The sequence below is a fragment of the Carya illinoinensis genome, chromosome 14 (genome assembly GCF_018687715.1).
Source record: "Carya illinoinensis cultivar Pawnee chromosome 14, C.illinoinensisPawnee_v1, whole genome shotgun sequence".
Taxonomy (NCBI): domain Eukaryota; kingdom Viridiplantae; phylum Streptophyta; class Magnoliopsida; order Fagales; family Juglandaceae; genus Carya; species Carya illinoinensis.
This window is the reverse complement of record NC_056765.1, coordinates 28,366,254-28,388,887: the sequence shown is the minus strand read 5'-3', so window position 1 is coordinate 28,388,887 and position 22,634 is coordinate 28,366,254. Positions and strand designations below refer to the sequence as shown.

Here is a 22,634-nt window from a genome sequence, read left to right as displayed (position 1 = left end):
TGGCACAACTTACTCCTGCTTTAATTGTTCGGGAGCTTTGGCTAACATGTAATGCTACTACATATAACAATTCCTTAAAACCTGCTATTATGAATTGTTAGATCCTTTAGTTAAGTCTCTTCGGGCTTTACAGAGAAAAGGTAAAGATATTATCTAAGCCTTGTAATTGAACTTACTATTTAGTTAAAGTGCAAAACCTTTGTTGGTCTAATGGCTGTTACCTCCTTACGGGAAGTTGAGAATAAATATTGATCTAGAGGGGCTCTTAGATCTTATGGGGGTCATTTAATTTCATGTTTTTTGAATCATGGGACAAATGTGCTAAACTTTTAGTCTTACATACTGGACTTCTTGAATTAATAACCATGATTTATATCGTACCGGCTGAGTTGAGATAGAGACTCTTACATACATACATATATCAATAAGAAAATTACTTATTTGTTGTCAGTTATTTCTTACCAAACTAAGTCTATTCTCATCACAAATAGTTTTTTTGGTCACAAATAACTCGTTATGACTCATTTTTCTTGGAGAATTAGTTAATGTAACATGATTCAAAAGAGTTTTTCTTAAGATAGCTCATAATACGACTTCCTCATTGATTTTTTCTTAAATCTTTCAATCTTTTGTTGAAGAATTTTTATCAGGTAGTTGTTCTTCAATTCTTTTGTATTTAATTTCTTCTTTTAAATAATTTAAATGTTTCATCTTGTTTTCAACAATGCCTAACCTGTTGGATTCACTGATAATGAACATAATCAACCTCCTTTGTTTATGTTAGATGCGAGTGATGATCAGAACATTGAGGGTTTGGGGGAGTGTTTGTTGCATGTTTACAGAGAATACGGCAGAACATCATGATCATAACTGTCAGATTGTGATTTTGCATTTGTCGAGGAATTTGATGAAATTACGATGTTCACAATTTCTGAAGATATGCAATTATTATGGTAGAAAAACCATTTATCCATTACCCATTTGTTCAACTTAAAACTTGTAATATTTAAGATATGATCATTTTATTTAATTTGTATGTACTTTTCAAATTATGTATACTTTTTTACCTTTCTTGTAATATTCAAGAAGGAAGTTATTATGCTTGATGTACCATATTCATATATGTATAAATATTATACATATACATGTATATACATGGCGTAGTACATTATAATGATGAATATTCTATATTAATAACAAATTAAAAGATATCATTGGTTCCAAACTATATAGCTACCAAAGAAATATTAAATGTTAGAAACAACCAGATAAAAGCCTGTTTGGATTGGGTCATTTTAATAGGACCCATCGGATTTTCGGGTCATATGCACAGCCCTATGAGAGAGTATCTTTGTTTCCAACTCCCATGCCAATCCAAATTGAAAAGTTACCCAAGCAATCTTTTTCTTTTTTCTTGGCCACACTTCAAAAACCTCTTCCGGATCAGATCAGCTAGCAACTTCTCTGATCAATACATACATGGTCTTGTAAACCAAAAGTGAAACCTATGACTCCTACGTGCAAGGCTTGATTTTTCTACCGAACTTAAAGTTTGTCTTGCTTCGTCTATCTTCAGGTTCACAAACGTGCAACTCTCACCTATAAGAGCGTTCATCTGAAAATTTAGAATTGAGAAAAGAGAGCATAGATCTCAAGATACACATAAATAGTCAATTTGGTGTCTTCTCTTTAATGAGATTGTGAGACTTTGGTGTATTGGGTCTTTGGGTTTAAGTGATTTGTTACCACTCTTATGTACTCTACTTCTGATTAGTGAATTCCTTTGAGATCATCTCCGTCAGTAGATGTAGACTTTTCTGCAATTCAAACCATTTAATATTGGTATCTTGTGTGATTGCAAAAATTTATTTATTATCTTTTTTTACTTCTTGACAATTCTAAAATGTCCATTTGTCACAACAATACAAATCATGAGGCTAGTGGTCCGACCACTTTTCTTTTATTAGTAATAAGAAGTAGTATTCATTATTTTTTATTCTGCTTATTTGTCTTGACATCAATAAATATTAAATAATGAAATCAATGAATATGTATTGAGAGGAGATGTCCATTTTCTTTTCTAGAAATTTGTTTCTAATCCCTTGAGTTGTCGAAACAACTAGTTTATAGCCTTCTTCATTTCATCTCCTTGAGACTTTTTCCGGCATTATGGGGCAAATTCCCACCTTGAGTACTTCACTAGTCTATGGGTTTGCTTTTTGCATCCTTGTTGTTGCTTTTGTCTTGTGCTTTGGTTCTTGCAGTACATATGCCATGGTTGGAAATGAAACTGATCGACTAGCCTTGCTTGAATTCAAGGCCACAATAAGCCATGATCCTTTCATGGTTTTCAGCTCATGGAATGAAACCACCCACTTTTGCTTATGGTATGGTGTTACATGCGGTCATTGACACTTGAGGGTCATTGAGTTGATTTTGGCATCTCGGAAACTCACAGGCTCTATATCTCCTTTCATTGGAAATTTGAGCTTTCTAAGGATTCAACGTTTCCAAAACAATCTTCAGACATGAAATTCCTCCACAAATAGGTTGTTTCCATCAACTGAAGATATTATATTTGCACAACAATTCGATGGTTGGCAGAATCCCTTCCAATTTATTTAATTGCTCTAACATCGAGAAGGCATCATACTTTCTTATAACCAATTTGTTGGATAAATCCCCACTAAGTTTAGCTTTTTGTCAAAGTTTCGAGGATTTTATGCAGGCAATAACAGACTAATAGGAAGTATTCCTCCATCTCTTGGGAAACTTATCTTCACTTGAAGAATTTGTTGTATTCGCAAATAATTTGGGTGGGAGTATTCCGAATGCACAAGGCCAACTCAGAAATCTTACAACTATTGTACTTTCTGAAAGTAAGCTTTCAAGTAATATCCCTCCATCAATCTTCAATCTCTCTTCTATTAGATTTTTTCATGTAGAAGTTAATCAATTGAGAGGGAGTCTTTCGTTTGAGTTGGGCATAACTACTCTTCGTAATCTCCTAGACTTATCCATTGCATATAACCAATTTATTGGTTCCATTCCTCCTTCAATATCCAATGCCTCAAATTTAGAGGTACTTCAAATTGCAGCAAACAAATTTACAAACAAATTTACCGGAAATGTGCCTTCTTTGGAAAATCTGCATAGGCTCAAAATATTTATTGCTTTTAGAAACAATGTGGGGGGAAGTGGAGAAGCTGATCATAACTTGAGTTTTATTTGCTCTTTGACCAATGCAACCATGTTAGAGGTTTTTTAATACAAACCAACAATTTTGGTTGTGTCTTACCAAAATGCATTGGTCACTTATCATTGACCCTAAAAATGTTTGTAATAAGTGCAAACAAAATAACTGGAATGATTCCAAGTGGGATCTTGAATCTTGTCAACTTAGAAGTACTCAAGTTTGAAGAGAACCTAGTGTCAGGTAACATTCCAACCGTTATCGGTAGACTTCATAGGTTAAAGAGACTGGATCTATTGCGAAACAATCTCTCAAGGAACATCCCTCACTCTCTTGGAAATTTAACTTTGTTACTTGAATTGGTTTTAGGGGTAAATAACCTTGGCGGAAGCATCCCATCAAGTCTAAGCAATTGCAAATCTTTGATCTCACTCAACCTTTTTCGTAACGATCTTAATGGTTCCATACCCAAATAGATCTTTGGTCTCTCTTCTTTATCAATTCTCCTATAATTGTCCCTAAATCGTCTTATTGGTTCTCTTCCCATGGAAGTTGGAAATATTAAGAATCTAGGTGCATTATATATAGTAGGAAACATGTTATCTGGTGAAATTCGAGTAGTCTTGATAGTTGCTTTAAGATGTAGGTTCTAACCATGGTAGAAAACTTCTTTTAAGGACCTATTCTGCCAAGTTTTGGCTCTTTGAGCGGAATTCAAACTTTTTGTCGTTCTCGGAACAACTTATCTGGAAGAATCCTTGACTTTCTTGTGTATATGAACTCATTGTAGCGTTTAAATATATCGCACAACAATTTTTAGTGGTTGGTGCCAACAGATGGCGTTTTCAAGAATTTAAGTTCAGCTTTAGTTACAGAGAACAATCAACTATGTGGGGGAATTCCTGAGATGAACTTGCCTAAATGCAACTTCAAAGAGTCTTGGAATACAAAATTGACGTCAACCTTGAAGTTAATAATATCTACAGTTTTGGGACTACTATGAGTAACTTCAATTGTGTACTTTTTGTATGTTTCTTGTTTGAGAGAGAAACAAAAAGTGTCCACATCAAGTTCTTCAGGAAATTTTCTTTTGAATATATCTTACCAAAGTCTCTTAATAGCCATTGATGGATTCTCTTCCACAAATCTGCTTGGTGTGGGTGGTTTTGGATCAGTCTATATAGGAATTCTTGATGAGAGTGGAACTATAGTTGCTGTCAAGGTCCTCAACCTTCTGTGCCGTGGAGCATTCAAAAGCTTTCTTGTTGAGTGTGAAGCCTTGAGAAACATTAGAAATCGAAATCTGGTAAAGGTTCTTACAGTTTGTTTAAGTGTTGATAACCATGGTAATGATTTCAAGGTTCTAGCTTATGAGTTCATGATCAACGGAAGCCTTGAAGAATGGTTGCATCCAACAGCTACAGAAGATGAAGTGCATCAAAACCAAAGAAATCCAGATATGTTTCAGAGGTTGGATATCACCATTGATATTGCAAGTGCATTGTAATATCTACATTATCATTGCTAAACACAAATCATTCATTGTGATCTAAATTCGAGCAATGTTCTTCTTGATAGTGAAATGATTGGACATTTGGGTGATTTTGGCATAGCAATATTCTCTCCTGGGAGCAACTATAAGATTAAGGGGAACTATTGGTTATGCAGCTCCAACACTATTAGATTAAGGGGAACTATTGGGAGCAATATTCTCTACCACTTACTCCAACACTATTAGATTAAGGGGAACTATTGGTTATGCAGCTCTTGGTGAAAATGCCTTGCTATCCTTTCTTTCTTAACGTCAATGCTTTTGTTTTTTTTGTTTTTTTTTTTGAGAAATTAACTAATGTTGCATTCTATTATAGTGTTGTTTCAAATTGCAGAGTATGGCGTGGGAAATGAAGTGTTAACCCATATATAGTTATGAGATCTTTCTATTAGAAATGTTCACAGGAAAGAGACCCATTGATGAAATTTTTCAGGGCACTCTAAACCTACATTCCTTTGTCAAGACAACCTTGTCTCAAGAAATAGTAGAGATTTCAGATCCAAGTCTTTTTCAGGAAAGGAAAGATGAGAAAACTAGAAACAATGGCCAAAATAACTTCAATATTACAAGAAGAAACAAAACTCAAGAGTGCTTGGTTTTGATTTTTAAGATTGGAGTTGCATGTTCTCTTGAACAGCCAGAAAAACGGATGAATGTGAGAGATGTTGTAGCTGAGCTTAATTTAATCAGAAAAATGCTTACTCGGTGATAGTTATGTATGATCATAATCATTAATATTTAATTTGTAAATTCGGAGCTGGTACAAGAAGTGTTTAACCACCTCTACCACATGCAAAATAACTAAAGTCTAGCAAAACTTTCTCCATTGCGGATAGCAAATTGAAGTCTAACTGCAAAACATGAAAACTGAAATATACTCTTAGTCAAACCTAAGAGACATTTGCCATGCAAACCACTTAGTCATGCATATATAAGGCATGATCGTGTTGCAGCAATACAACCATCATAACTCTTGTGTGGTGTTGACCCCTAGCTAATAATGTTGGGAACGATTTTAGGACCATATTTTGATGTGATACTTTTTCAAGGGTATTACAAACTACAATAGCGTTGGGATTTTTCTTAGAGTAAAATGATTTGTGTAAGCCTAGGATGTCCAAGTACTTTGCAAACATTTTGCAAAAAGTGCGGCACTCGTTAAGAAATCTACTTGTTTTTAAAGAATTTACACACCTTAACCTTACATCTAGCATTATTTAAAAAATAACGATTGTTATATATCTACTAGTTCTCATATTTTAAAAGCATTTTGTCACAATGTCATAACTAATGCTAGGGAAAAATCCCTTGATATACATAACAACATTATCATTCATCCAACCATCCCCGATTTGGTTTTTGATCAAATGATCAAGATGGAACGATTTATATTGATCAAATGTTCCAAATGTATCTCTAGGAGTTAAGCACTTCATACATGGAAGAAATTTTATATTTATTTTTTTAGAAAATGATTGTTACACTCTAGAAGTTTCAGATTCATAACAGAGCATGAAACAAATCAATTTAGTAATGCATGGTAATCATTTGTATCTCTCAAAGCATGATGTATGAGTTTATAATCATGTACATTATCCTCAAATCAATTTGAATCATGTACTTTGCTTATAACTATTATGGTAAATTTTAATATAAAATAGAGCCTTGACCTTTGACCCTAGTTAACCCATAACTATGGTAAACCTTCGGATTTGGATATTCTAGGGTTTGCGTCTAAACTTTCGAGTCTTGTAAATGATATTGGACTCATTTTATATGTGTATCTCTCCCACTCTATACTTTATAACATCTTATGAAGGCTGCTAAATTCTATTTGCGTGCATGAGTACGTAGGTTGAGATGAAAATATGATATTAATATTGTACATTATTTTAGTAAAAAGAACACTTTTTTTTTTTTTCAACAAGCATCATTCATTGAAATAAAACCAACCGACAAAGTCTTACATCAGTAAAGTCCTACAAATAATTACAACATTATAAGGGGGATCTTTTCCACTGTGAAAATTGAGGAGGCATGGTGGAATTAGATCAAGGGGAATGCTTCCATATACTTGATTGGAAGTGGCCCATTGCACTAAAGAATGCACGCATCGATTTAGCAGTCGATGTATTTTTTTGATTTGCCAACTTTCAAAGGATTGGAGAACATGCCTGATGTCGCTGATTAAAGGTTGGATTGTCCAGTCTGATGTGCTATCAGGGTTACTCATTGCTTGTAAAACTACTTGAGAATCTCCTGTTATTACAATCCTGTTAAGATCAATCTTTTGAGCCTTTGATAGGCCAAGAAGCAAAGCACTGGCCTCTCCCATATTTGGGTTTCTGCTTTCCAGTTGTTTTGAAATGACAAAAATTGGTGTGCCTTCTTCAGATCTACAAATTGCTGCTGCAGTACTGCTTGTTTGTCTAACAGCTACATAAAAAAATAGAATGTAATGTCCTTTCGGGTGGGTTCCCACTTGTGGCTATCATCAACTTGTTTACTGCCCCAAGCATTACAGTGTTCTTTATAGACTTTCAGGGTGCCCTTAATGAAGCTATCAATAGTCAAGACCAGCAGATCATGGACCACCCTATTTCTAAGGAACCAAATGCTATCCATTGCATTTATGGCAAAAATTTGAAAGTTATGCTCCTCTCTATTTGGGATATTAAAATTTTCAGAGGGAGAGAGAATACATTCAATCCAATTGCTAATGCCATTATTCATAAAACAGGAGATGTTTATAGGCTAGGGAGATTGTCTCCAAAGGATTCTGGTGAAAGTGCAGGATAAAAATAAGTGCTCTTGGGTCTCAGTCTCAGTGGTATAGATTGGACATTGCGTCTCATTTTCATTGAGAGGAATATGCCTGTTAAGCAACGACTTTGCGGGAATGATGTTATTCAAAATTTTCCAAGTCAACAGCTTGAGCCTATCTTGAATTTTTAGTTTCTAGAGCTTTTTCCACATGTTGAATTGATCTTGAGTGGTATTTTTATTCATGATAATGGCTGCGTAAGTAGATTTGACAGAAAAATTCCCCAAGGAGTGATTAACCCAATGAATCTTATCTTCAGCTCTATGGAAATCGTTTTGGGCTAAAGGGATTTTCAAGATCTCATTTACAGTATCAGTGTGGAACAAAGCTTGTAGAAGAATGATATTCCATCTTCTGGGCTCTTCCATGGTAAGCTCAGCAATAGTGAGGGAGGAATCTTTTTGAATGGTTATGTTCTTTGGAGTGGGTTGGAAATTCTGTTGGGTGGGAACCCAAGGGTCATTCCAAACTTTTGTATTTGTGCCATTACTGATTTGAAAACACACTATTTTTGATGAAATCTCTTTGCTTGAGTATGCCTTTCCAAATCCAAGAGTCTGTGGCCTTTGGGATAGCATTAAGGTAATTTGTGTTGTTCAAATATTTTCCCGCGAGAATAGATTTCCAAATGCCAGTAGAACCATTTATCATATTCCAGCCTATTTTGCTTAGCAAAGCTTTATTATAATTGGAGGTTAATCTAAGGCCAAGACCATCGAGAGACTTTGGTTTGCGGATAGATCTCCAAGACTTTGGGGTAAAATTTTTTGCTTTGTCAGGAGGGAAACCCCACCAAAATTTTGAAAAAGCTTTTTCAATATTCTTCGTGACAGTCATTGGAACCAAGATGGTGGACATGGCATAAGTGGGAATAGGGCTTGCCACTAACTGAATTAGAGTGGTTCTACTGGTCTGAGAGAGCAACTTAGCCTTCTAACCAACAAGTTTTGGGAAACATTTTTCTTGTAGATCTTTGAAATGAATATTTTTTTAGGCTTTGAAAGAGAGAGGTAGGCCTAAATACTTAATCCTTGAAGAGGTTGATTTGTAGTTTAAAATGTTCCTTATCTCTCTTCTCCTATGAGGCAGGGTGTTGTTACTAAACTGGATAGATGATTTATTAGCATGAACCTTTTGACCTGACCAAGTAGAGTATTGATTCAGACAGTCAAGGAAGTTTTGGACATTTTGTCCTATTGCATTCCCAAAAAGAATGATGTCATCAGCAAAGAGAAGATGAGAGATAGAGAGACAATATTTGCTGATCCTTATACCCTTGAGGTGCCGAGTTTTCCCTTTTGGTGATAAGCCTGGTGAGGACCTCGGACCCTAAAATAAAAGGAAATGAGGATAAAGGATCAGCTTGCCTTAATCATCTAGAAGGACGGAAGAAACCATAGGGGGACCCATTTATGATCACAGAGTAGGAGATAGTGGTTATACATTGCTCAACCCAGTTAATCCAATTTCTACGGAAACCAATAGTTGACATGATCTTTAAAATGAAATTCCATTCCATAGAATCAAACGCTTTTTCCATGTCAATCTTAACTGCCATAAGTCCATTTTTGCCTTTTTTTCTTTTTGAGATGATGAAAAACTTCTTGAGCAAGAAGAGTGTTTTCTTGGATAATTCTACCCGGAATAAATGCAGTTTGATGAGGAGAAATGATTTTTGGGAGAATTCTTTTGAGTCTGTTGGCAAGAATTTTTGCAATGACCTTATAGTAGACATTGGAAAGACTTATAGGCCAGTACTGATGAACAGTATTGGGGCTATTCATTTTCAGGATGAGGGCTATTTGCTTGTGGTTTAACTCTTTTAGCAGCTTACCATGGATAAAGAAATTCTTAATAGCTACAATGAAGTCAATTTTGATGATATCCCAATACTGCTTATAGAACAGGCCAATGAAGCCATCTGGACCTGGGGCTTTCGTTGAAGGAGTTTGCTTGAAGGTTGAGATGATTTCATCATCCGTGGGAATCTCACATAGAAAGTTATTGTCCATTTCAGAAATTTTTTCTGGGAAAAGATCTTCTAATCCTGAGTGAGAACTTGCGTTGGAAGAAATGTACATATTTTTTAATTGATCCAAGATCATGTTTTGAATCTCGTTCTGGTCGGTGGTCCAATGACTTTGATTTAGCTTTAGGCTTTCGATCGAGTTGGATCTTCTTCTAATGATAGTAGACATATGGAAGAATTTCGTGTTAAGATTAATTGTGGTCAACCATTGGACTCTTGATTTTTGTTTCCAAAGAGATTCATCTCTTTTGAGTTATTCGTTGAGCTGATCTTTGATGATTGACGCAGAAATCATGGAATGAGCGGTGGGGTTCGTATTCTGGATTTGAATTAAAGCTTGATTACGATTTTTAATGGATGTTTGAATGTTACCAAAATGATTAATGTTCCAAGATTTTAGAGCTTTTTTCACCTCTTTCAATTTTTTTGAGAGGATGTACCCTGGGGTTCCATCAATCTGAGTGTTCCAAGCTTTCTAGACAATCATTTGGCTAGTGGGGTCTCTAGTCCAGAATTCTTCTAATTTGAAGGACCTTTTCTGGTAATTTCTACCCAAGGTATCCAGGACAATGGGAGAGTGATCAGAGGAACAGATTGGGAGATGCTTAATGGTAGCATTGGGAAAGAGATTTAACCAATGAGTATTTGCTACCCCTCTATCAATTCTTTCTTTAATGTTATTCAGGCCATTTCTATTGTTTGTCCACGTGTATTTTGGCCCATTAAAACCAATGTCAATCATTCCATTGGATTCGAAATAGGCTTTAAGCCGTTAGATTGGGAAGAATAGGCGAAAGGTCTCCCTCCAAAATTTTCAGAATGGGTGAGCACAGAGTTAAAATCACCAATACTGAGGATGGGTCCATTAAAACTAGTGGTGATTTTTTCCAAGTTTTCCCAAAAGGTCTATTTGTGACTGTTTTGTGCTGGGCAATAGACAAGGTTCAAGAGCCATGGATTGTAAGCAGGATCCGAGTACACAAATAAGGACATTACATTACTATTTATAAAGACAGTTTCTACATCTAGTCCTTTCCTCCATACAAACAAAAGGCCACCCCATTTACCATTAGGAGGACTATTTACATACATACTAAATCCAAGCCTATTTACAATATTCACAGTATTCACATCCAACAAAATTATCTCCGATAAGAAGACTACATCAGGTTGATAAACCCTAATATTTGCCCTTAAACTTCTAATTGCATAGGGCGAGGCAATGCCCCTGCAATTTCAACACATAAGTCTTATTTGTTACTTGGTGGTAGTATAAGCCTTGCCCTGATGGCTTCAGTGTCAAATGGAAATAAACTGAGATTTTGGGTCTGAAGTTTTTTACCCAAAATGCTTTCCTTTTGATAAGTTGAATATTGTGCCTTCTTTGCTTTCCTGCTTGAGGTACTGCCACTGTTGAACCGCGCTTGTTGAAGAAACATTTTTACAAGAGGTTCTTCATCTTCTGCATCTGATTTTGGTGAGAGTACATTTTTTTGAAGATTATTGTTTGAGGAGTGAGACTCCTCTCCAAGATCTTCATTCTCCCTTTGTCCCTCACGAAAACTTCTCTTGGAACCACTGTTTTTTGTATTGTTTAAGGAACGGGTTGTGGTGTTGCTTCAGGTGAATTGTTTCTGCTAGTATGGGATTTTTTCTGATGATTTTTGGTTTTCATTTTCAGTGCATTAGTTAGAGGGTTCTGGGAATGGTAGGGGGTTTCGGTTTGAGTTTGATTGGTATGAAGAGGTGGGGCCGACCAAGATAAGTGAGGTGTGTGAGTAATGATACAAATCAGCCACTGTACCGGTGTGCAATTTTGCACACCCTACATGGCAATCCTTTTTTTTTTCCAATTAACTGAAACGTACCGTTTCAGTGATGTTTTGATTTTACCCAATTTGAATTGAAGTGGCACCCCCGCCCCCCGCCCCCCGCGTTGAACTAAATCGAGCCCGCGTTCCAGTGTTCTCCCCACATGCGTCGAAGCTCCTCTGTCCATAGCCAGCCACCGGCGACACTGACACTGAACCCATTTGCATAGCTACGCTCCCCGTGTCTCCTAGCTTTGCTCCCTCCCTCACACCCATCCATCTCCTATTGTTTCTCTCCTCCGAGGTATATTTCTCCCCTCCTTCTCTTACTGGGCATTTGAGGTTGCTTTTGGGTTCATCTCCTCCACAATTTGTAACTGTCTCTCTTCCCTGCTTCAGAATCGAAGTGAAATAAACTCCCAAACATTTCGGCAGCTAGGTGAGTGGTTTCTTGCCCTAGAGTCCCTGCATATCTTGCATATTTCAACCTAAAATGCTTGGGCTTTAGTTTTGACTGCTGTTGTTGATGTTTGGTTTGTGGTTTGTAGTTTATGCATACCATTATTATAGCTTTTGGGTGTCTTCTGTCCGAAGGTTGCTATAACAGTCCTAATGATATAGTATTAGTAATTAGAAATAATCATGATTAAGATTATATATAGATTTGTTTGGGAGCACTCGGCATGATGATGGGATTGATTAATTTCAAAAAAGCCCTAGAAAAGTTGATGTTGAGATATGTATGATAGCCTCGTTTGTTTCAAAGGAAAATGGCATAGAAAGATTGATATCATCCACCAAGAAAGTAGATTTTATTTTTAATTTTTTTCCCTCTGAATATCAACAAAGTCGTTGTGCATTGAGAGGAATGTTGGAGAATAAAGCAAGAAAAGCAAATCCCATTAAAAGAAACACATATCCTTATATGGTTTAGGAAAAAAGCTTGGCAAAGTGACTGTCAATAAGGATGTAATTTCTGTATCATGATGAGCATGCAGTGCTTTTTGTTAGAACCCATTGAGAATTTTTGCCTTATTTTTGTGTTGTAGCATTCCTTTCCTTCAAGTTCCAATCCATGCGCATTGCCATTAATCCCTTGCCGTTTGACCCACTTTTCATAGAATAGCCCAAATTTCCCCACTTTTGACACCATATTTGCCTTTAGTTCTGTCTTTGAGCATTTTTTCATTCTACCCTGAATAATATGGCAACCTGTTTTGTCTTTGGGTAATGACAAAGTATCCCCTTATGCTTAAATGCTTTATATTTTTATTTATTACTTTTCATATTCTTTTTTCATAGGCTGAATTTTTGTTTTTAACAGTTGGACTGGTATGATTGGGTATATATAAGGCAACATGATTGGGTAGTATGGTTCACAAACCAAGTTCAATTTAATTCAAATGAGAGAAAAAGATAAACGAAGGGGACACTTTCTCATTCTTGCACTTCATGAATATCCTACAAATCAACCTTTGGAATAATTAGAAGTAAATTCCACATAAGGATAAAATAGGTAGTAACTCGCAACCAAACCTCTGCAAGAATGATAAAGTGTCCCCTTATGCTTAAATGTTTATTATTTGTATTTTTACTTTTAATATTCTTGGTTTTTTTTTTTTTTTTGTTATCAATGATGAGAGTAGTATGTTCATTTTTCTTTGTTTTCCATCATGTGCTTCCCTTTTAAAGTCTCGGAAGGCTTTCATATAATTAGTGTGATGGGGGAAAAGGAAGATGGAATGGTACCCAGGCTTTCATATAATTAGTGTTATTTGGATGAAGTTGGATTAGACTTTGTACGTTCCCTATAATTGACAGGGTTGCAAGTTTTCAGATTTATAAGTTTCCACTCAAGATGTGGGGTCCCTTATGTTGCTCAGAAGTTATTTTAATTATCCATTTGGACTGGTACCTATGTACAGATGAATCACATGGAATCTTTGGTTTTTATTCAAACCAAATTCTGGGTAGTTTTATTCGGCTGCTTCCTGCTTTTGCCATCTTCAAGTAAATTCCTGTTTCAATTGGTATTTTTATTTTTTTTATTACAAGTGTGCCACTCCACAATAAACCTTTTACACTCTTAATTGAAAGGTTATGAGGAAATAACCAAATGCATCATACCCGAAATGGTGGTTAAAGCTACATTAAGTTTTACATAACCAAAACGATAATTCAATTTGTACATCATAACCAAACGATACAGAAAGTAGAATTACATAGGAAGGGGTTAATCAGGACTCCGGCTCCATACAAAGTTTAAATTTACATATAATTTATCCAAACCAAGCTAAAACTAATACAATTACAGCAACCCAATACAAACACAACAATTTTCGTTAGTTCTTTTGAAGCATTCTCTCTCTCTCTCTCTTGATCTTCCCTTTTCCGAACTTCATATTCGCGCAGAAGTACATCATCCCACATCTCCCAAACTTTATTCTCCCTACTACGTACGTTTTGATCTAGCAAATTAATATATCCAGCCAGATGAAAAATCCACACCTTGCATCCCCCTGCACACAGTCCAAATTTGCAATTAACATAGTAGAGTACACCAGGCAAGCAGCAAATAAATATTTGAAATCTACAATTATATAGTTGCTTTACCATATCATACTTTGGATAGGCAAAGAAACTCCTTCCAGGATTAGTCTTAGTGTGAGATGTCTTTAGCTTTGTTTTCAAGCCACACCAACAAGTGGGTGATTCTGTTACAAAATCATTAGACAACGATGATGATTGGGATGATGCCATGCGTGATTCTGAAAAACTAAAGGAAAGTTCAAAGACAAGTGACTTGAAACATTTACAGAATTGAGTACATAGTAATATAGCCTAGTGGATGTCTAACCAACAAAGAATTATGCGAATTTAAACTACATAATATTTTAATGGAAATATGGTTCAGAACTAAGCCAATACAAAACGGGAAGAAAGTTGACATCCGTATCAGTGCTTGTTTCGACAAAATAGTCGACCATGATGCATGACACAATAAATACCATAGTCTCATAAAGAAGATACATCTTGTGCACAAAATCTTACAATGGCCAAATCAGACCATATTTAATCGTAACCATATCATGAAAATGAAGTCTGGCTTCCCAACATCCTATTCTTGCAGTTTGGAAATTTCTTAATTATAAAGCTTCATCTACATTTTATCAATTGCAAAACTATTAATACAATTTGAGATCTTATGGTCATGCATCCTGATACCTGAATTACTCATGGTTCTAAACTCATTCTACTATTAAAGTTTCTAGGAAAAAAATAAGACCCTCACCGAATAAAACATTCAAAGAACAAAACACAAAGGACTAAGCAAAAGCATCGTATGTGAGGAATTTTTTTCGTTTGGATTTCAGCTCAAGAGAAAATTGAAAAAAAAAAAATACTAAAAAGATAGTCTATAGGTCCTAATTTTATTAAATCAACAACCACTACTACAACTAGAAAGTACACCAACAGATCCAAGAAATTCATGTTTCGAATTTCATATAATAGTAATAAATTATAGAAGCATCAACCCGTAAAACTAGCAAAAGTAATATGCTTTTTCATATTGGCGACAAACAGAGTGAATATATGAGAGAGATCAATATCACATTCCAAAGAAATATGCTTTTTCACATACCGGATCAACACCCAGGAAAAAAAAGGATTGATTTTATACATACCTGATCAACACCCAAAAAAAGCATGAAGATTTATACATACCGGACCAACACCTAGAAAAAAATTGATATTTATACATACCGGACCAACACCCAGAAAAAAAGGGATTGATTTATACATACCAGACCAACACCCAAAAAAAGCATGAAGATTTTTACATACCGGACTGACACCCAGATAAAAAATTAAGATTTATACATACCAGACCAACACCCGTAAACTCAGTGGAATGCGAAGAGGGGAGGGGAGGTGAGAGGTTCGACGATGCAGGGGGGGAGGGGGGGAGAGAGGATGGGATGCGGGATGAATTAATGGTTTGCCGACGCGGGTTGGAGAGGGGGGAGAGGATGGGACGTGGGTTGGGGAGGGGGAAGAGGATGGGACACGGGTCGGGGAGGGGGGTTGAGGGTTGGGGAGGGGGAAGAGGATGGGACACGGGTCGGGGAAGGGGGAGAGATGATGTTTAGATTTTTAATGAAGCGAAAATGAGAGAGGGGGAACGGGAATTGTAGCAGGGATAAAAATGTAAATCTACATTAAGAGCCACGTCAGGTGTACTCCGGCTTCAGCCAAATAGTGGCTGATGCCCAGATTTATTCGTAGAGATATGGAGTGGCCCATTTTGGTGGGTTCTATTGTGCTATTTAGTTGCTAAAACTGGGCTATTATATTGGAGAAAATGTTGTTCGGGTCAGCTTGGTTGGATGGGTCCGTGAATATGGTTTATTTCCTAGCATTAAGATGTGAAGTGATAAATGGTGTGCTGTAATTAAAATGAGAAGGCGTGCCTCTTACCAAGTGAGTTGAAGTGATCTGTTGAATGGCTTTTGTCGGTTTGTAAGGAGGACAGAACATGTTTGGTTGGTTTTGCAGTGGGATTTCCCAAGCCTGGGTCTCTGTGCTACTGCCGTTGAAATTAATTCCTGCCGACTGGTGTTTTCCCATACTTTTGCCACGTGTACTTCCTTTAATCTCACTTGAATCTGCATGCAGGTTGATGCTTTCATGGAAGATTTGTTCTTCACGTGAAGTGAGCTCCTCTTGTCGGCTCAACTCTATCATTGTGTTGGACTCATCCTCAAAGACTTTATTTTTTCCTTTGCTTGAAGGTTGAGGGAAGAATTGTCTGGTTTCCAGTGTATGATTTCTATTTCTTGCCGCTACCATGTCCATGTGACTAAAACCAAAGTCACGGAATTGATTTTCTTCCTGTATCAACCTTTTTTCCGTGTTGCTTTCAGCTCTCATCCATGGACCAAAGTTGTTGACTTCAGTTTGGGTTTGAAAGTTAGGACAAACTTATTAAATATGTCCAAGACTTCCATAATAGTAACAAAAATCAGATAATCTTTCATATTTAAAACTAATCCAAGGAAAACCTTCCAGGGTGAGGTTTGGTCTCTCTAGGAAGAGTAGTGTCCCTTAAGTTAGCTTGCTGGTTTGAAGCGGAGCCATGGATGCAGACTTAGCAAGACAATGGGAGGAATTCAGCCTAACTGAGAAGGAGAAAGGTGTGGTAATCCTACCATCCAAAGCAACACAGAAAATCATGCAACAAGGCAAGTTTTGTCTACTGGCCATGATAGTAGCAGAAAGACCAGTCAACCGAGAGGCCTTCAAAACAACTATGTCCAAAGTTTGGAAATGCAAGAGCTGGATTCAATTTTCGAATGTAGGAACCAATAAATTTCTGATAGAGTTTAACCATAAGCAAGACCTGCAGCAGGTTATAAGTGGCAGACCATGGTCATTCGACAGATGGTTAGTATGTCTACAGCATTTTGAAGGCCACAGGTCGATTAATGAGGTCCTATTCCATACAGAGGTGTTTTGGGTGCAAGCTTTTAACATGCCATTTGCTAGCATGACACAGGAGGTAGGAACTCAAATTGCAGAACACATTGGGAGAGTCTTAACTGTCCAAACAGATGAGAGGGGAATAGGCTAGGGGAAATGCATGAGGATGAGGGTGGAAGTTGACATATCCAAGGCACTCCAAAGGGGAATCTTCCTGACCTTCGAAGGGAAAAAAACTTGGGTCTTTTTCAAGTATGAACGACTTCTCAACTTCTGTTTCCAGTGTGGGGTCATTAAACATGACCAGAAGGGGTGCCATGAGGCATTCACAAGCAAGGATAAGCTGCAATATGGTTCTTGGATGCGTGCACCAACTGTTAATGAGCATGAGGTAACAAGGAAGAAGTATGGCAATGAAACTTGCCACCAACCTGCAGAAGAGCAGCCACAGATGGAGGAGGGGAAGGTCAGGGATGAAGGGCAAAACTGTCAAGAGAAACCAACCAAGGAAAACCAAGACTCCAGGCTACCTGATGTTGACAAAGTAGAAACAAAAACAGCAAATGCAAACATGCTTTCTAACTATCAGCCTGCAGAGTCTTTTCAATTTCCTATTAAGGAAACTGGGAGGGTTCCACTTATGGACATACCAGAAAGTAACTTTAATGCTATAAGGAATGGTCTGTTACAATCCTTTGACAGCACTATGGCCTCAGTCCTCAATGCAGAACAGCAAAGCACTCAAGGGACCAAGAGGGCTCCAAGGGCCTCGAGAGAAATGATGACCTGAGGTCACAGGCCTCATCTCTAGCCCATTTTGTCTCAAAACAGGTCTAGGTCTTGGAGACTATGCAGAAAAGGGCTACATGGAAAAGGAAGGCAAGGGATAAAAATATGGAGTGTCAACTAGTTGGCCCAGAGGAGGACAAAGAAAATAGGCCTAAAGGGATTAAAAGAGAGGGACCTCTCTTGATGACAGAAACAGAACACAAAGCACTCAAGAGACCAAAGACTGAGTAGGTATGTGTCTCACTAGCTCATAGCATAACTGGGGTGGAGGCTGACTTTCAGCCCCGCCCAATTAAATGAGTTGCTTAAGCTGGAACTTCCGAGGGCTTGGAAACCTTCGGACAGTGAATAATTTGTGCCTTATGGTGCAAAATAAGTCCCCATCTTTTGTTTTCTTAATGGAAACAAAATGCACAAAACCAAAAATGGAATCAATTAAGAAACTGCCGAGATATGAACACAGTTTTATAGTAAACTCAATAGGGGCCAGTGGAGGCCTTGCTTTTTTCTGGAAAGAGGGAATAGAGGCAGAAATCTCATCCTACACTCAGTCCCACATCTCACTCCTTGTTAAAGAGGTGAAGGAAAATGTGACATGCCACCTAACTGGTTTCTATGGAAACCCAATCACAACAAAAAGACATGAAAGTTGGCAACTCCTACAAGCCCTGACACCTACTATAGCAGCTGGTTGGTTGTGTGTTGGTGATTTTAATGAGATCCTGAATTATGGAGAAAAGAGAGGGGGGGCTCTGAGACCTTATAACCAAATGGAACTCTTTCGAGAAGCTGTGTACAAGAGTGGCCTTAGTGACATGGGATTCTTAGGTAAGAAATTCACATGGCCAAATGGCAGAACATGAGAGGCTTTCACCAAGGAAAGACTTGATAGAGCTTTCTGTAATGCAGCACAGTCAGACCTTTTCAATGACTCAAGGGTACTCACACTCCCTGCCATGAACTCAGACCATAGTCCCATTTGGGTTACTTTTGATCAACTGCAGACCAAGGACAACAGAAAACTCAAACCTTTCAGGTTTGAAGCTAGGTGGCTACTACATGAAGAGTGTGCTAAGAAGGTAGAGGAAGCTTGGCATTCACCCAGGCTAAATGAAAACATCATACAACACATGTCAGAGGGCCTGAATTCTTGTTAACAAAGGCTACAAGTGTGAAGCAAGTAGGTTTTTGGCAGTCAAAATAGAATGCTTAAAGAACAGATGGCACTCCTCTCTACTTTGCAAGAGAGGAACACAGGGCAACTAAATGGGGAGATTAAACAAGTACAAAGAAAGGTGGATGGGATCCTAAATGAAGAAAACCTCAAATGGAAGCAAAGGGCCAAACAAAAATGGTTGATGGAGGGTGATAGGAACACAAAATTCTTCTACCAAACTGCCTCTAACAGGAAGAAAACCAATACCATAAAGAAACTGGTGGATCGCAATGGACAGATTATAACCTCGAAGGGGGGAATCAATGTCCTACTCAATGATAATTTTTCTGAACTTTTTTCCTCCTTAAATCCCAACAACCCCACAGAATGCCTCTCTTTGTTGCAGACTCGTGTGACTGACTCCCATAATGAGATGCTCAACAAACCATATTGCAAGCAAGAGGTTGAAGAAGCCCTTTTCCATATGAATGGCCTTAGCTCTCCAGGACCAGATGGTTTTCCTGCCATTTTTTACCAAAAACACTGGTCAATCGTGGGGCCTGAAGTATGCAAAGTTGTTTTGGATGTTCTGAACTCAAAATGCAGTATGGAAGCTATTAACAGCACCTACATAGCACTCATCCCAAAGAAGAAGGTACCTACAAAGGTGACAGAATTCAGACCTATATCTCTTTGTAATGTTACTTACAAGCTTATCTCTAAAGTTATTGCAAACAGGCTAAAAAAAGTGCTTCCTAGTATAATCTCCCCCTCTCAATCTGCTTTTGTTCCCAATAGATTAATTTCTGACAACATAATTGTGGCTTTTGAGACTTTGCATACAATGAAGTGTAAAATGGCAGGCAAAGAAGGGTACATGGCTCTTAAATTAGATATGAGCAAAGCCTATGATAGGGTGGAATGATGTTTCCTAAGAGCTGTCCTCTACAAGCTAGGCTTCAGCAAAACATGGGTAGAGTTAGTGATGAAATGTATTGAAACTGTATCATATGCCATCCTAGTAAATGGACAACCTCAAGCTTCCTTTCTACCCTCTAGAGGTATTAGACAAGGAGACCCCTTGTCACCATACTTATTTATATTGTGTGCAGAAGTTTTGAGCAATTTAATTCAAAAGGCTGAGGAAGGCAGGCTCATACATGGGGTCCCAGTTGCCAGAAGTCAAATGAGAATCTCACATCTGTTTTTTGCAGACGACAGTCTCTTGTTTTGTAAGGCAAATGCAGAGGAGTGGAGTAGGTTGATTGGTCTACTAAGGGTTTATGAAATGGCATCAGGCCAAAGACTAAACCTGGACAAGACATCAATTATTTTCAGTAAGAACACAACAATACCAACCCAAGACTACATTCTTTCTATTGCAGGGATGAGGTCAGCCATGGCATATGAAAGGTATCTTGGCCTGCCTTCTGTAGTGGACTGTAGCAAACTTAAATCTTTCAATAGCATCTTGGATAGTGTAAGAACAAGGCTGAGCAACCAGAGAGTCAAGACACTCTCTTAGGCTGGGAAGGAAATTTACCTAAAAGCAGTAATACAAGCACTTCTAACCTACACAATGATTGTATTCAAGCTCCCCATCACTCTACTACAGTCCATTAATAAGGCCATATAGAGGTTTTGGTGGGGCCAGCAAGACAAGGAATGCAAGATACTTTGGCTTTCTCTGGAAAAAATGGGGCAAGCAAAGTCAGCAGGAGGCATGGGATTTAGGGACCTCGAAGACTTCAACAAGGCAATTCTTTCTAAGCAATGCTGGTGCCTAATTCAAGACCCTAACTCACTGGCCTCAAGAGTTCTCAAGGCCAAGTATTTCCCAACAGCAACCTTCTATACAACTAAGGTAGGCTCAAAGCCATCATTTGTGTGGAGAAGTCTTCTAGCAGCCAGGCATGTTGTAGAGGTAGGTTCAGGGTGGAAAGTGGGGACAGGAACCAACATTAAGATTTGGGAAGATAAATGGTTAGGCCATCCTAAGCAAAACAAGCTCAAAAGCCCAGTTAAGATCCTAGAGGCCAAGGCTACAGTAGCAGAATTAATTGACTTAGCAACAAAAGGATGAAAGATAGACCTGGTGCAAGAAATTTTTGAGGAAGAAGAAGCCAAATTGATTTTGCAAACCCCTATCAGTTCTAGAGAATCAAAGGATAAAATCATATGGCAAGGGACTAAGGAAGGCTCATTCTCAATCAGGAGTGCTTATCATTTGGAGAAAACAAGGGTATTGCAAGCTGCAGGTCAAGCCTCAACAAGCAATAGATTCCAAGAAGTTTGGAATAATATTTGGCAGACCCATGTCACCCCGGCAGACAAGGTTTTCCTATGGAGAGCTTGCCATGAAGCTCTCCCTACTCAATCCAATCTATTCAAAAGGAAAATAGTGAGGGACCCTCTATGCCCCATATGCCATAGAGAGGAAGAAACTGTGATCCATGCCTTGTGGAGCTGTGAAGCAGTTGTGGATGTGTGGGGCCAGTGCTCCAAGAAACTCCAGAAGTGCATTTTCTCTCAAGCTCCCATGCTGCCATTTTTTGAAGCTGTATCTAAGGCCCTTTCTAAAACTGAATTGCAAGAATTTGTCCTAATTGCTAGGAAGTTGTGGTGGAGAAGGAATTCATTCATTTTCAATAAGGAATTCTCCCACCCTAGTGTAATTGTTAGAGAAACCAGGATCATGATGGAAATGATGGCTGAAGGGGAGGAGACTCACTAGAGTAGCAAGAGAGACAGTCAAGTATGTACCTCAGAAGATGCATGGAATACTCCCCCATCGACATGGTTCAAAGCTAATTGGGATGGGGCTGTGGATAAGACTAAGGGCCAAATTGGAATAGGTGTCATCATCAGGGATTGCAATGGCCAAATAATTGCCACCATGCGTGATAAGAAGCAGATGTTGCCTGACCCCTTGCTAGCAGAATCAGATGGAGCACTAGTAGCTGCTCAACTAGCATTGGACCTGGGGCTACAAAGAATTGTACTAGAGAGGGACTCATTGCAAGTGACCAAGACCTTATGATGGCTTGCAAAATTTCATATTGCAGATTTTACAAGTTCGCTCGAGCGGAGACATTGGCCGCTCGAGCGAATTCAGGCAGATTCAAACGCTAGACTGCCGCTCGACAGGGAGCTCGAGCAGGTTGCTGAAAAACGAAGATCGCTCGAGCGGAGACATTGGCCGCTCGAGCGAAATCAGGCAGAGTCGAACGCTCGATGTACGCTCGATAGGACGCTCGAGCGAAATCAGGCAGAGTCGAACGCTCGACGCGCGCTCGACACCCCGCTCGAGCGAACATCGTATTTTGACAGATTTTAGGTTTTCCGCCGTGGGACCATATAAAAGGCCATTCTTCACTCTAGAGCCGGGAGTTTTGACTGGAGAACACTTCTTGGGAGAGAAAAACACAGTTAGAGGGATTCAATTCATCTGTTTTGGAGACGGAATTCCAATTTATTGCACGTACGTTGGATTCATACACGAGCACGGACGGGAGAAAGGCGTTGAATCGTTCCCTTGAGCTTTTGACGACCAGTTGAGGCTGCAAGGAGGATTTTTCAGTGTTTATTTTCTTCTTCCCATCTTCTCAGAACAATTATGGTGAATTCGTTTATGTTGAATTCCAATTCTAGCATGAGCTAAATTTTCTTCTTTCTAGGAAAACGATGTAACCTAATTCCGAACTATGCTTGTTTGTCCATGCTAATTTAATGCAATTCTCTCTTTGTTTATCTGATTTATTCTGAGTTTAATGCTTCTAATTAACTGGCCATTGATTAG

General features: G+C 38.2%; 1 protein-coding gene across 1 annotated transcript; it reads left to right on the top strand.

Moving 5' to 3' along the window:
- The first annotated feature begins 3,366 nt into the window (after positions 1-3,366).
- Positions 3,367-4,700, top strand: LOC122293775 (probable LRR receptor-like serine/threonine-protein kinase At3g47570). Its single transcript, XM_043102251.1, has 2 exons — positions 3,367-3,436; positions 4,315-4,700. Exons 1-2 carry the CDS (start codon positions 3,367-3,369, stop codon positions 4,698-4,700), a joined length of 456 nt encoding a protein of 151 aa, XP_042958185.1.
- The last annotated feature ends 17,934 nt before the right edge of the window (positions 4,701-22,634 follow it).